Source organism: Camponotus floridanus, unplaced genomic scaffold (genome assembly GCF_003227725.1).
Source record: "Camponotus floridanus strain SB8 unplaced genomic scaffold, Cflo_v7.5 scaffold1, whole genome shotgun sequence".
In the NCBI taxonomy this organism is placed as follows: domain Eukaryota; kingdom Metazoa; phylum Arthropoda; class Insecta; order Hymenoptera; family Formicidae; genus Camponotus; species Camponotus floridanus.
In genome coordinates, this window is record NW_020229214.1 from 7843663 (window position 1) to 7858519 (window position 14857).

Here is a 14857-nt window from a genome sequence, read left to right on the forward strand (position 1 = left end):
TTTTTTATTAAATTCCTATTTGATTTAATATTTGACCTGTATTTAAAGAAAAACAATTTTAACTAGAAGATTAATATATTTTTTTATAATAAAACTATCGATGATAGCAGTTCTGTTTTAATCACATATAATTATATAAAATGTTCAACAATGTAGCAATTTTGTTGATTACTACAGTATTCTATTTCGACTAATCTGTGAGATTGTATATGTATCTACTATAGAGAATTCTGATTATCTATGTGAAACTAAAAGAGCTTTCTATCTTCTTCCTACTCTGTAAAACTTACCAAATAAATCTGAAAGCCTTATTTTATATTTATAAGAATTTATAAAAATTAATTTATAAAATATAATTTATTTAAAAAAAAGATATATTAGTAAAAATTAGATAAAACTATACACACATACACATATATATACAATATGAAAATATATAACACAGCCTTAAATATTTAATTTAATTGCAAGAGACAGTGTTTGCCAATATTCATTTCATTCATTTCTTTTTACATGATAAATCAAAATTTATTTATTTATAAATGCGATTGTTGACATTAATTTAAATAATGATTACATTACATAATATTAAGTAAAGAAAAAGATATAAAATTAATTGAAATATTATCGCAATCCGCGTAAATTATAAAGTAAGAAAGAGTACACATCGTAAATATGTATTAACAATAAGGCATAATTTCTTACTGTATAATTATATTAGGAATATAAAAATAATAAATAATATCCATTAGTTGTGCAGTTCAATAGTTGATCCATTCTTGACGATATTTTTATTTCGCAAAAATAAGTCAAAATATCATCAACTGTACGACAAATGTTTATAATGTTTACATACGATAAATTTTCATAGTTTATCTTTCGATTATAATATACTATCAATTTCCTAATAGCAGACAATAAAATAGAATAATTTATTATTATGACAGTAGGTGAATGTTACCGACACGATTCACACAACGTTCACATTTATCTGCCGAGAATAATATTATCAGAATAACGCATCCAGAAAAGATGCAATTTCAAAAGAATTGAATATTATATGTATTTAATTAAATGGAGCTCGCAGAGTGATAATTTAATATATAAAAACAGTTTAGGTATGCAGCCTAAGCATATTACAAAATATACATTTTTAAAATAAAATAATCTATTATAAAATCTAATAATTTAAGTATATAGATGATAGAAAGATAAATGATGATAATAATAAGACAATAGTTTTAAAACCTATTTTGCTACAATTCATCTTAGTTTTGCTACAATGATTTATAACTTTAAATGATATTTATAACATTAAATGAGAAACATGATTGTATGTATTATATTAAAGAAAAATATATACAATAATAGTATGAAATAATAATCGGATGTAAGTATAATTAAATAATCTAAATAACATAAATAATTCTTTTTAAATATATATGCGTGATACGAAACTGCTTAATCTTGACACATGTAGGTAGTTCGCCTGTACACTCCCTTTATTTATTAGTGACGTCTATATCTGTGCGATGCTGGCGTCGATGAGATGCTATCTGAAAAATGCAATATACTATACATATTTTTATCTTTATTATTTCTAATCATTTCTTAAATATTAGTGATTTAAAATATATCCTTCTTTATTTCTATAATTAAATAGTTGTACGCAAGATATATATGTATGTGCGTATATGTGTGTGCATGAGATATCCAAGATTGCTAATACAAAAATTTTATTATGATCTCTTTATTTTTATTGTTAGAGAATTTTTTATTTATATATTCCATGTATTTTTTCATCATTGATTTATCAAAACATACATACCCATTGATCAACTAAAGATGATAGGGGATAAGGATCAAATTGTTGTGTGTCTTTGCGAGTCCGTATGAAAGGTAATGAATTGTCTGAACGTTCCCGGAATTCATCATTTGGAAAAACGTAGAATAATTCGTCGTTTGGCGATGGTATTTCGGATTCTTGAAACTTCTGGCTAATACTTTCTTGCAATGTGTTGTGTCGTATGGTCGAATCGAATCTTTTTCCATGGCCGCCAAAGCACGAATGCCCAAATGATGCACAGCCACCTGAATTGCATTATAATTATTGACACATTATGATTAATTGCTTGAGTTATTTATAAAAAAATAATCAGTATGATTTTGATTGCAATGAAAGACAATAATTTGAAATGTGTGTTGAAATTATATATGCAATAAATTTTATTATTATTAGGAATTCCTGTTCATAAAAATATTTCTTTTTTACGCCGTTTTACACCATTCAATACAACCAAAACCGCTATGTTCGAAATTATCATTTTAGAAATTATTGTTTTAGATTAACTCAGACTTTTATTTCTGTGCTATGTCTTTCATATTGATAGTAATAAATTGTTAGAAAAAAATTTTATTTATTTTTTATAATAAATGTATAATTTATTCATCGTAGAATATAAATTTATAGAAAATAAATTTTAATAGAAAAGAATTATACATAAAGACCTAAAAATTTGGAAGTTCTCAAAAAAGATCCCGTATATAGCTTTCTTGGCATACCGTGATCTTTTCGAAATCATACCTTTGCGAACATAGTTGGTATTCCTCCGGATATTAGTACTTCTTTCTTCTCGCGCTGCGAAAGAAATCAATATTAAAAAAAAGAAAAAAAAATCTGAAAATTTTGAGGTTTTTTAGGTCCCTTTTTCTTAGGTCCCTTTGTATGATCTCTTATAAAATAATAAAAAGTATTTAATTTTAATAACTTATATAAAATATCGGATAATCGAATCAGAGTAAAAAGAGAATAGAAGCTAAAATATTAAAAATAAAGATAACAGATGAATCTTATCATGAACACTTTGTAAAACAAGTTACTTTTACACGATGATAAGACGTTAAAAATTTCATGATTTACAAACACACAATTGTTCGCAAGTGCTTATAAAAAATGCTACTATGTATCTTTTCAGATAGCGCGAACAATTGCTTTTTGAAAAATAAATAACTGTATCTTCTCCTTATTAATATCAAATTTTCGTCAATCTGCCGCAGATCTCTCTGCCTCTAAAAATACATACATCAATATATCTAGACATAATATTGGCTCAAATGTCTATTTAATGAATGTTGAGGTATTTATAAAGCCTAATGCAGGTTTAAAATTGAGATAATTGGGTGGTATATTGTATTTTCTTTCTAATTAATACTATTAAAATGAATACGCAATCGCGTTATATTGATTCATTAAAACGATTGCATAATATCTCAATAATCCAAAAATAATAGATTGTATTTCGCAATTTAAACTTTCTTTTTAAAGCTGTTTTCAATTATAAAAATACAAACATAATATTTTGCATATTTATATAAAATTGATTTTTAAGTTGAAATCTGAAGAAAATTATTTCCTTTTCGATATTAATATATTAATGTTTATTATATGGAATAAGCCTCAATTTAAATCGTATTGATGTAAATAAATATTTTAATAAGTATTTCCTGTAAGAGAGAAAATATTTAAAATATATATTTCTTCAACAAGAAATCAATTTTAATTTTCTAACGCGGCTAATATTTGAAAATAAATTCATTGCTTGAAATTCTTGTCACAACAAAGATTTATAAGAGAAGCGCCACAATATATTTAATTTTGAAAAATATTCTTTGCACGTAGAGAAAAATAATTTCATTTAAATATAATTTAATATACGGAAAAACAATTTTGATTTCAACAATTTAAAACCTGTGAAAGTATTAAATACAAAAAATGATTATTTAATTTTAAAACAAAGCGACAACGAGGCCAATACGAGTGCACTAGAAACCGTGTTCCTAAAGCACTTGTAGTGCAACTTCGTATCGTATATCTTTATCTATTATTTTTTGTGTAGAATAATAATTTCGATTAGATGCACTAGTGCGCACTGCTACACATTAAAGATTGTTGTGTACAAATTTACCATATAATAAATTTACATAAATAACATAAAACAGAAAGATAATTAATTTTACGAGTTATTTATTATTACTTGTAGTATTAGTTATCTTATTGTTTTAATTATTTATGCTATATAAATTTATACAACCTTTGAAAATCTTTAATGTGTACCAGTACACACTAATGGTACAGTAATGCATCCAACCCAATTCGTTATAAGAGACACTCATATGTCACAAGAAGTGTATTCAATATTTTATAGCGCGTATTTTCGTATTGACTTTATCATCGCTGTTTAGAATGATACAATTGCAACTATTGTTTAAAGAAATACATATATGAAAATTAATAAATTGTATAACGTTTTTTAATTTTCCGATCGATATTTATGCGCCTTATTTATATATGTATAGTTTACACATTATATTATATTATATATGTATAGTTTACACATTATATATGTATAGTTTACACATTATCTATGTTACACGTTATATATGTATAGTTTGCACATATAACTCATAAATAAAAGTAGTTTAAATAACCTTGTGTGATTCTTCGTTAAATAATTTTAACGCGTGAATATTTAAATATCGAATACAATTTTTAGTCATGCGTGAACGAAAAACCGAAATAAGATCGATAAACATATAATCCGTAATACGTGCCGAAGCTGAAATTACTCGTGGACGGTAAAGGAACAACTTGCTCGCCGCACAGAGCTGCTCACTCAATTACCACCTGAAACGAAGCTGATTAATCCACCATCGGCTTCGACCTTCCTTTTCCCGAACGATCTCGTTTCTACGTGTGCTATATTTTTAAGAATTTTACGGCGAAACTCATTAAACGCTTATCGTTCTTCTATATTTTGACACAAGTACACGTCATACTTTACATTGTTCCCGATACAATTCCCGATGCAATTGCAACGTAATCGCGCGCGTAATTTATTATCCACATTAAAGAGATAATATATTTGCGTAGAAGAATATTCGCGCTCTCCGACCTTTTCGATAAATGTTCGTTTGCACTTTAGCCGTGCACTTGGATTCATCATCGTTCACGAAAATGCGCGTCACGGCTGAACAATTCGATCTGAAGCAGCCGGTACATTTACAGTGAAATGGACTGGCATATTACGTAATTCCATTCTACCTATCCAATGTGAATCTACCAAAGTGCATTTCACCGTAACAATAGCGCGCACGAATAAAAAAATTTCGATATTCTATCTATAAAATCGCTATTAACTCTTGTTAACTGTTTGTTACTAACTTTGCCGCTAATTCCTATAGCAATTTATATAACTTGTAATTCCTTAACGATATTTCAGGGATTTAATGCAGAGGTATTTTATTATATTTATTTTCTATCCGAACAATGGTACAATACAAATTATATTTAGAAATTTAGATTTCGCCTATGTGTAGCATATACATTAAGACGAATCTTCCAGCTCTTTATATAATAAGTTTCACAAAGATATATTCTATCGATACAGATCGAATAATTTGACAATTTCCAAAACATTTCCTATAGAACTCTTGTCATCATACTTTAGGACAACATAGTCGAAGTTGAAATTGACTTTAGTGTAAATATTTTTTTTCTGCACTGCGAAACGAATAAGTGTTACAAAAATATTTTTATGTTTGTACATAAGTGTTACAGAAATTTTTTTTAGAGATCTCAAATTCTTTTTCAGTTCTTATACATTGTCCACACTTGCATCATATTATGCATTTATGATTTTTCAATTTCAAATTATGAAATTAAATGAAAATTTGCAAACTTTCAGATCAGTGACTTTTCCTACGAAATAGTTATTAAGAGAGATACAACATCGAATGTAAATTCGACATATCTTCATTTTCATTATTATTCATATTGCTTCGACGCTTGTATATGATTGTGTAGCGCATCATTATAGCATATACGTTTATTTTATTTCTCACGTAGCTGTTAATTAATACAGTTTGCTAACCGCATGAAACGTGTTCGTTCAAAAGAACGTTTGTATGCAAGAGTTATTTCAGGTAAATAATTCTGAAAATAATATTATATTTATCTTTCACAATTTTAATAAGTATTAGGGTGATCTCTATCTTTTTTTATTAAGAATAACTTTACTTTAGGTGATTTATAATGCACAACAAAATTTCGAATTAATTTCTATTTATAATTTTAAGTATCGTTCATACAGAAAATATTTGTAAAAGTAACACACAGATGTGTAAAATATACATTGTAATATACACATATATTGGAATATGCGACACATAACATTATGAATAAATTTCGATTTAATTTTATCGCGAATCATCAATCGTCTGAAGCAAGATTTATGAGAAAGAAAATATAATAAGAAAATATAAAATATCGAAATAAACAAAAATTTGAAAAAAGAAAGCAAAGAAAATTAAATTGACATCAATAAAGCTATCTTCCCTTCTTTAAAATCTCGTTGCTCTTCGATGTAGATTGAAATGATGTTACGGCTATAATAATCTAATAAGAGCCACTGAGTTAAATGCTAATTTTTTGCTTTTTTTGCTTAAAGTGTTTTAACTGATGTCGATTATGTCGATGGAATATTTGAAAGTAAACATGCGAAAATATTTGTCAAATTCATTTTAATATTCTTATGCGTGAAATATTTATTGAAGGAAAAAATCTGCACATTTTAGTATTAGTATTGAAAATTAAACGTATTCAACTCAAAACTGATTATTGTAATAATTATGAATAAATACACGATTGATAAATTGGTAGCAATAATTATATCAGGAATTATTAGACATACAATTATTAATAATGTATGCAATATATTTATCTATTATGCACACAATATATTTATCTATTATGCACACTTAATTAAACTGTTTAATTAAATGCTAACTGCATTGCAATTTTCTGCATGATCTTTAATACAGTATAAGCAATCGCTTAAGTTACTAATTTCCGATATTTAGAATCAGATAAAAACTATACAAAGTTTGATTTATGTATCATAATATTTAGATATATTAATAGATTTATAAGGTATATTTAAATTAAAATTTGAAGTTCTTAAACAAAACATTTTATTTTTATCATTAAGTCTATAAAAAAACCAAAAATATTTATATATTAATAATATTTATACAATAAAAAATTATAGAAAAATTAAAATGTTATTTAAAATTTATTTAAAGATTAGTATGATTAATAGATATTTTACAAAATTATATAATTTCTAAAGTGAATCAATATTAATTGACAGTTCGATTTCTATCGATTGTCACGCATAGTTTCGCGTCCTCGATAATTTCTATCCACAAATCCTACGCTTGTACTATTCCTAGCTCGTATAAGGAACGATAACTGTGTCACGGAAACATGAGCAAACAGTCGATGCTATTATAACATTTCGTAGCCATGAGAGTTAACGGATTCGACATTACAATAGAGTATCGATAATTCTCTTTTACACAAGTTTTGCGCAGAATAGCAGAACTTCGCGTAAAAATAATCTATCTGTTGCTTTGCGGAGACCCAAATAGAAGTTGAGAACGAACACATGCAGTTGTCAAATCTACGATCTACTTCTGAATTTTACATCATGTATTGTTAAGACTCATACTTTCAGAAGCGGAAATGAAACAATTGATGTTACTGATCTAATAATGCCCGTAGTTATACGTTTAGTTTTATGATTGTTCACATCGCTATTATTAATGTAATATTTTTCTCATATAAAATGTGGCTAGTTGAATTCTATAAAAAATGATATGTACAACGATTTGTTCATATGTTTATTCAGATCGAATTTATGTATTATTTTTTTAAAAATTAATAGTCTTCATTTTCTTTGATCTTTTAAAAATATTTCTTTTCGAAATATATAAATAATTCAAACAGATGTATCAAAGATTACGCATCTAGTTAAATAAAAAAATATGGTTAGTTTTAAATGATTCTATAAAAATGATATGTAGACATCGATTTATTCATACGTTGTTTATTCAAATCGAATTCATGTATTATTTTTTTTTAATTAATAGTCTTCATTTCCATTGATCTTTTAAAAAAATCTCTTTTCTAAATATATAAATAATTCAAACAGATGTATCAAAGATTACGCATCTAATTAAATAAAAAGATTGCTCTCTGCAATTTATTGATTATTAAATAATTTTTTTATTACGAAGAGATAAATTAAATAAAATCACCTCAAACAATTAATTTATAGCTCCCGGTCTTTTAAATTACTTTTCATTAATGTCGTTTTTCATCGTCTTAAACGCATGAATGGAAAAATTTTCATTATTTACATGCATGCTACATTGAAATTTTTCATATTTCATGCGACACATATACGGTGCAATTGTGACAGAAAAAAGAGCTGACATATCATATTTCCTGAAAAATTATATTTTCAATGCTTGTAAGTTTCTCCATGTAAATCCATTTCGATGATTCGATTTTGCGAGAAGTGGAAACGATCAGCCGAACGTCATGCCGACGAAACAATTCGGCATGGCGACATGCGAAATATCAAAGCGTTGTTCAAATTATAACTTTTACGAAAGTACAAAACTGAAAAAATAGAATCTACATTCGTAAACACGTAAAACAAACATACTTTTTTGACATTTTTGACGTATATTTGCATTTTGACTTTTCAACGCGGAGGAATAAATATGTAGGAGCGACACGCAAAAAAAAGGCAAAAATTTTACGTACGATTATCGATGGCGTATGCACTGTAACTGTTTAATCGTTTAACGACAAAATGCTTTACTATCCATGAGAACATTTTATTCTCTACTTGTAATTACAAGAATTATATATATTTTATTCTAACTTGTGATTACAAGAATTATATATATATATTAATTATATTAATAAATTATATATATTAATTAATTATATATATATATATATATATATATATATATATCGCATTTAACAACTATTATACAGTTACAATGCAGATTCCTTTTTATACATAAATCATCAGTTTTATATTGATAATAACTAAAAAAAAATAAAACATATTAAAAATTATATATTTACAAATAAATTTAGTTAATTTTAATATACATAAAAAATAATAATATAAAATATAATAATATAAAATTAACAATATAAATTTACGCAAGTTTTTCCTACTACCAAATTATTTCTTCTTCAATTGTTTCGCACGAAGAAATGTAATATTTGAATTAAACTTATTTACTTCGCACACATTTAATTGATGGACAAAGAGATGAATTTTTAATGCTTGTGTAAGATATTTTATCAAATAAAAAAGAATTTGTAGAAATTTAATCGATTACCATCACTTTCTGAAAAATAAAAGAAATCTATTTCAATCAATCATTGTCAAGAAAATTTCACAGAACATTTCTTCATACATGATATACAAATTAAAAAAAGATATTAAAATCGACAATGTGAAAAATAATTCTACAGTAAAAACACAATTATAAAATAATTAAAATAATGACCCTTAATTATCATCCTTTGAATAAAAATTCGTTTCATGAATGTATGAAATTATTTCTCTACGTAATATGTGCAAGAAGCTTTCGGATTAATTTGCAAAAATGTTGGAGAACGAACTCAATATGTGTCTGAAAGTTTCTTAAGATTTTAAGCAAGTTGATTAGTTTACAAGAAAATGTATAAACGTATATAACGTGTATTACAAAATCTTTCTTTCGCTCTCAACTAATTTTCAAAGTTTTGTATATTATTTTTATACGTCCCGTACACATTAATTTTGTTATTTTATATCATATAAGAAAGTTAATTTAAAGTTAAATAAAAAATACAATTTTTCATCTATTCTTAATATCCGTAATATTGAGAATATGCAATGATATGATTTAATCAATTTTAAATTGATTAGAAAATCTAAAGATAAGGTGAAAAGAAAAAGACACCAAAAATCGAAACAACACAACATGTATATCAGAAGTTGAGTTATCGTATTGATAATTCCTCTGTCTTTTTAAAAACATTGAAAAGAAAATTAATTGTTTCTTTACAATTCCATAACAAATTATTCGACAGAGATAATTATTATCTGACAGATTAAGAATGATGTAAAAACATATTTATCATTATAATTCGAAAATCAAAACATATATCAGGAATTATATTGTACTGAAGATTTATTGTACTTTAATTATTGTACTTTGAAGACTTTTAAAATTATTAATTGTTTTTTTTTTTACAATTTCATAACAAATTTGCTGACACAGATAACGACTATCTGACAGACTAATTAAAAATCATTAAGAATGATATTAAAAACAAGAATATTTATCGGCATAATTAATTCGCAAACTCGCATAAAAATAATCAAATTTCAAGTAATGTATTGCTTACGTTTATTTTGTAGACAATTTTAGATAAATTATCGCTTGATTTTTTGTACATTATACCGGTCATGCTTTAAACCTTAAATTAAATTTGCATTAATGAGCAAAAAACAAATGAAAAAAATACTCACGTTTGGCATGCACATTGTCGCTGACGGAAATCAGAACGAGTAGAACAACGATCGAGAGGTAGAGCGAGAAAATGGGACCGGAAGTCGCGGGAAGTTTGGTTCTCATCTTGTCGCGATGGTTGTCGACGGTGTGTTTCGCTTGTTGCAAGGATGATTTCCAAAGAAAGAAAATCGTTCACTCTTTTGCCTATTTGCGATCACGGATGATAGATGACACCGAAACGAGACAAGACGAGACGATGCTACCCCGTCGAGCAGGTGGTTCTGAATGAACGATGGTGGCGGCGCGCGTTCCCTCTTTTACAGGAATGGACCGGAGTGGCGCAGTCGGATATCGCTGATGTAGTATATACCGGAATCGGGATATTCGTGGGTGGCGTTGATATCTTTTTAGTTGATAATCACGCCTGTTGTTATCACTGTGAACTTTGTGACGGTGATCCCAGTTGCAGAGATCGATGAAGATGTGTGTCTCACACCGGAATAGAAACTCGCACATACCTAAAGGTGCATTTCAAGGACCGATTTTGTGGAAACTTCAAGTAAGATATGTATTTAGATACGATTTCGATGCACGAGAGATCTCTCGACATTTTCGCAATCTAACAGCATTGTGGAAACTGCATTCGTATGATTGAAACTTCTCGTAGTCGAGAGTTAACTTGAGACACTATGAGAATCACTTATGAAGTAAGCGAAAATCAGCTTCGCAATTTCAGTAATCCCGACTTTTTAAGATGAATTAGTAAATCTTAAAATTTTGACATCCTCATTCTTAACATTTATAATACTGGATATTGAATGTAAAATATTTTAAATATTTTGATGTTAAATTGCATGATTTAAAAATGTTATAGATGGGGTGTTATAGATGTCATATTTAACGGGGTCTTTATCTTTTCTCTATTAATTTATACTTTTTCGTATAATTTATGCAAAAAACATAGTTCTAAATTTTAATTAATTAATTTCATGTTAATTTAATATCGATCATTATTTATTTTACTCTGATTTATTTTGTAGCGAGTACGAAATGGTTCACTGAGTTATTCACTCATTCGAAAATAATTATCGAAGTGATTTTTATTTTTATTTTATGATAATATTATACGACGATAAAATTAGGATGCAGTGCAAAAATGTAGAAAAACTATTTTTACTCGAATCATGTTCAGGTAGTTTTATTAATACATATAATAGTTTTTTTCATTGTAAAACTTATTTCTAAAATATTCACATTATTACAACATTATCGTACTTGAAACGAAGATTTTCCTCAATCTGACGAAAAGAGAAGTAGAATAATTTGCTTTTATGGATATTTAATGAATTTTTTATAAGTATCCATATATTTTATATTGCATTCTATATATAAGGCATTCTATATATAAAGATGAAAGTAGTTACTGATATGCTAACTGGATATTACTCAGTTAATTATCTATCTAGGAATTATCATTCTCTCATGTTCAATGTTTCTAACATTTCTTTTTGTATTCAATTCTGACATTGACCTAGTTATCATATATTTCTGGCAGGAATGATTTTCTTAGAATGATATAATATAACTTCTTAAAATGATATAATATAACCTTGAAGTAAAACGTGTCTGATTTCTTTTAGATACCATTCAATCTTGAATGAACACTTTATTATAAGATAAAATTTTTTAAGAAATTTTTTTTTTTTTTTTTAAGAAATTGATCAAATTTATTAATCATAATAACCGTGGTTAATTTCGATAATAACCACATTTAATGTTTAAACACAGATGCATCCTGAGTGTGATAAATCAATCTTATACATTTTGTGTAGGTTGATGCTCATTACACTTGAAGAGTTACGCTGATAGGGGATAATTTCATTGGAAAATTGTACATGTTTTCATGCTGAATTTAATTATTCGATATTTAATTACACGATACGTATGTACAACAATATTCGTACAACGAGAGAGATCTTGACAAATGCTTAATTAATGATATCCGATAATTCCGCCAATCGTCGTGGTCATCCCTGTCATCTCGCATTGGCAATCGAACGCAAATTTAACTGAAGGACGCGATACGTACAAATACTAGTACTAAAATCAACTGTCGCGTTAATTTTATGGATATCACATATTATTAATTAACGATTGTAATTAATTTTTATTCCGCATATATAATTTTTGCATCTATAATTTTCACTTCTAATCACTTAACAGCAACTTATCTTATAAAGTTTATACTTGTCTTTTAAATTTATTTTTATTTTCATTTCAAAATAAAATGAGACTGACTGTTTTAAAGTAAGTTTCAATGTAATTTATTCCAATCTCTTTTTCTTTTAATTTCTTTTAATTTCGCGAGACACGGCCTCGTTATGACTAAAGAAAAATAATTATTGTAACTAGAATTTTGACAATATAACTGATTGACTAACAATAGAAATTTTGATTTAAGATGTCAGATGTCAATTAGAATAACAAAAGTCACTAAAAAAGTATATAATTACGTCTGACATTTTTTGCATCATAATATAATATTTATTGCTTTTTGTAAACTTATATAATTTATATTAACTTATATAATTTTTATAATTTATACAAACTTATATAATTTATACAATTTAGCTTTTGTTTTATGTAATTTTTTAAGAAATATTTTTATATTAATTATATTTCTTAATACAATAAAGGATCGAATAAATTTAATACGAAATAAAAGATATTTTAATTATTATGGTATATTTCATAACTTTGTGTATTTATATACGATTATGGAATGTTATCGCGTTGCAAATTCAAAGTGACGTTATAATTGTAAAAATATACATATGTTTTATGCGCTTTATATATTTTTCACACATATCACAAATCAAGATTGATAACGAAATATGATGGACTGTCCCAAACATTTTTCGACGTTATAAAATGCATAACTATAATATTCCTCGAGTTACAATGTCCTGGTTTTCAAGTTAGATTTTTCTTTTGCATTTTGCAATGAAAAATGTTATACGTGCAACACATCTCGTCACTGTTATAAATATAAATTGTCTTGCGTTTCGTCCAATATCCATAATAATGTTTAACGATATTACATACCTGATTTAGCGCAGATTGACGTTTCGCGAAAATTATTATAAATGTATTGTAACTAATTGTAATCAATTGTAACTAATGCATAATCAAATGCATTTATGATATTAATGCAGCGTACATTAATGTTTAATGTCGATTAAACACGTTGCAGTTTAATTCATAATTAAAGAATCTATCTGGATCGCTTTCATTTTTCAATACAATGAAATCCTCTCAGACCCAAAAAATCGTTCTCTTTCTCTTTGCATTAGACATCTGAGGAAATTAAGAGTTTAGAATCGTAATGACCTTTTAAGATGTTTTGTGCAAAGCAATTTTCGTGTATACAGAGTAAATTCATTGACGCCGACCTCGTTTTCTCGTTGTCAAGCGAAGAAAAGTGATTACAATGAAAAGCGGAAACGTTTTATAAGTGTGTTTTAAACCAAATTGCATTCCACGGATGTGTTTAAATGAAATTGCAATCTCTTTGAGGTAGCAGAAAAGAAATTGGTTCTTTTATTTTTTTATCTCTTTTTCGATTTATAAGATAAGAATGTCGACCCAGTTCGTATCGTGGTACCGAATTATATTTCTCATAATCAGTTTATTATTATTAAGATACTTCTTCGCCACAAAATATTAATATGCTAATATAGGACGTTACCGAGATGGCAAAATAGGAAATGTATTATTACAGGAAATGTATGTGTACACTTATACTGATTATACTAATTTTATGGAGTAATATTTTCTTGCCACAAAAAAAAGCGGACGATAAGTTTTCTTAAAGCATACTATACAACAAAAGAGATCCAATTTTTTCAAATTAAAAAATTAAATTGCTACTTATGTGTATACGTAGAATATCCTACATCTATGCTATTTGAAATAACAACAGGAAATACTGACAGTCACAGGTTTTTTTTTTAAATACAAATAATAATCAAATCGTGAAAACGAGCACGTTATAGTAATAAATTTTTCTTTGTGTAAGTTAATAGATTTTTTCGGACAGTTCAAAAACATTCGAGCGATAATAAAATTGTGAAAGCAAAATTAATTGGTTTTTTTTAGCACGAAGCAATACGAAATAAACGATTATTACGAATAAAAATTAAGACGACGATGGCAATAGTCTCGTCAATCCAAACTAACGAGCTGAATACATTATCGTTGGATATATCAAGCTTTATTGAGCTCATGATTGAAAGATTAAAAATAACAAGATAATATCGAACAAAGTTACATTGTTACAGGCACCGCGCTCGTAACTACGTCGTAAAGTTACGGACATCCTTTCTTCTTCCAAGTTTCTCTTCCAGAAGTCAGAACTTATTTGTTC

At 26.7% G+C, this 14857-nt stretch overlaps 2 protein-coding genes across 3 annotated transcripts in view; one reads left to right on the forward strand and one right to left on the reverse strand.

The window, feature by feature from the left end:
• Positions 1–14857, forward strand: part of LOC105251324 (basic phospholipase A2 homolog 1) — an 84156-nt gene that overhangs the window by 53665 nt on the left and 15634 nt on the right. The window lies entirely within an intron of this gene.
• LOC105251325 (neuropeptide CCHamide-2) lies at positions 1384–10740 on the reverse strand. Of its 2 annotated transcripts, XM_011258039.3 has the most exons (4): positions 10449–10740; positions 2585–2638; positions 1829–2091; positions 1384–1556 (listed from the first exon to the last, which is right to left on the reverse strand). In XM_011258039.3, exons 1-4 carry the CDS (start codon positions 10552–10554, stop codon positions 1503–1505), a joined length of 477 nt encoding a protein of 158 aa, XP_011256341.1. In that variant the 5' UTR covers positions 10555–10740; the 3' UTR covers positions 1384–1502. The 2 variants fall into 2 exon arrangements, with proteins under 2 accessions (XP_011256341.1, XP_011256342.1); XM_011258040.3 differs by lacking the exon at positions 2585–2638.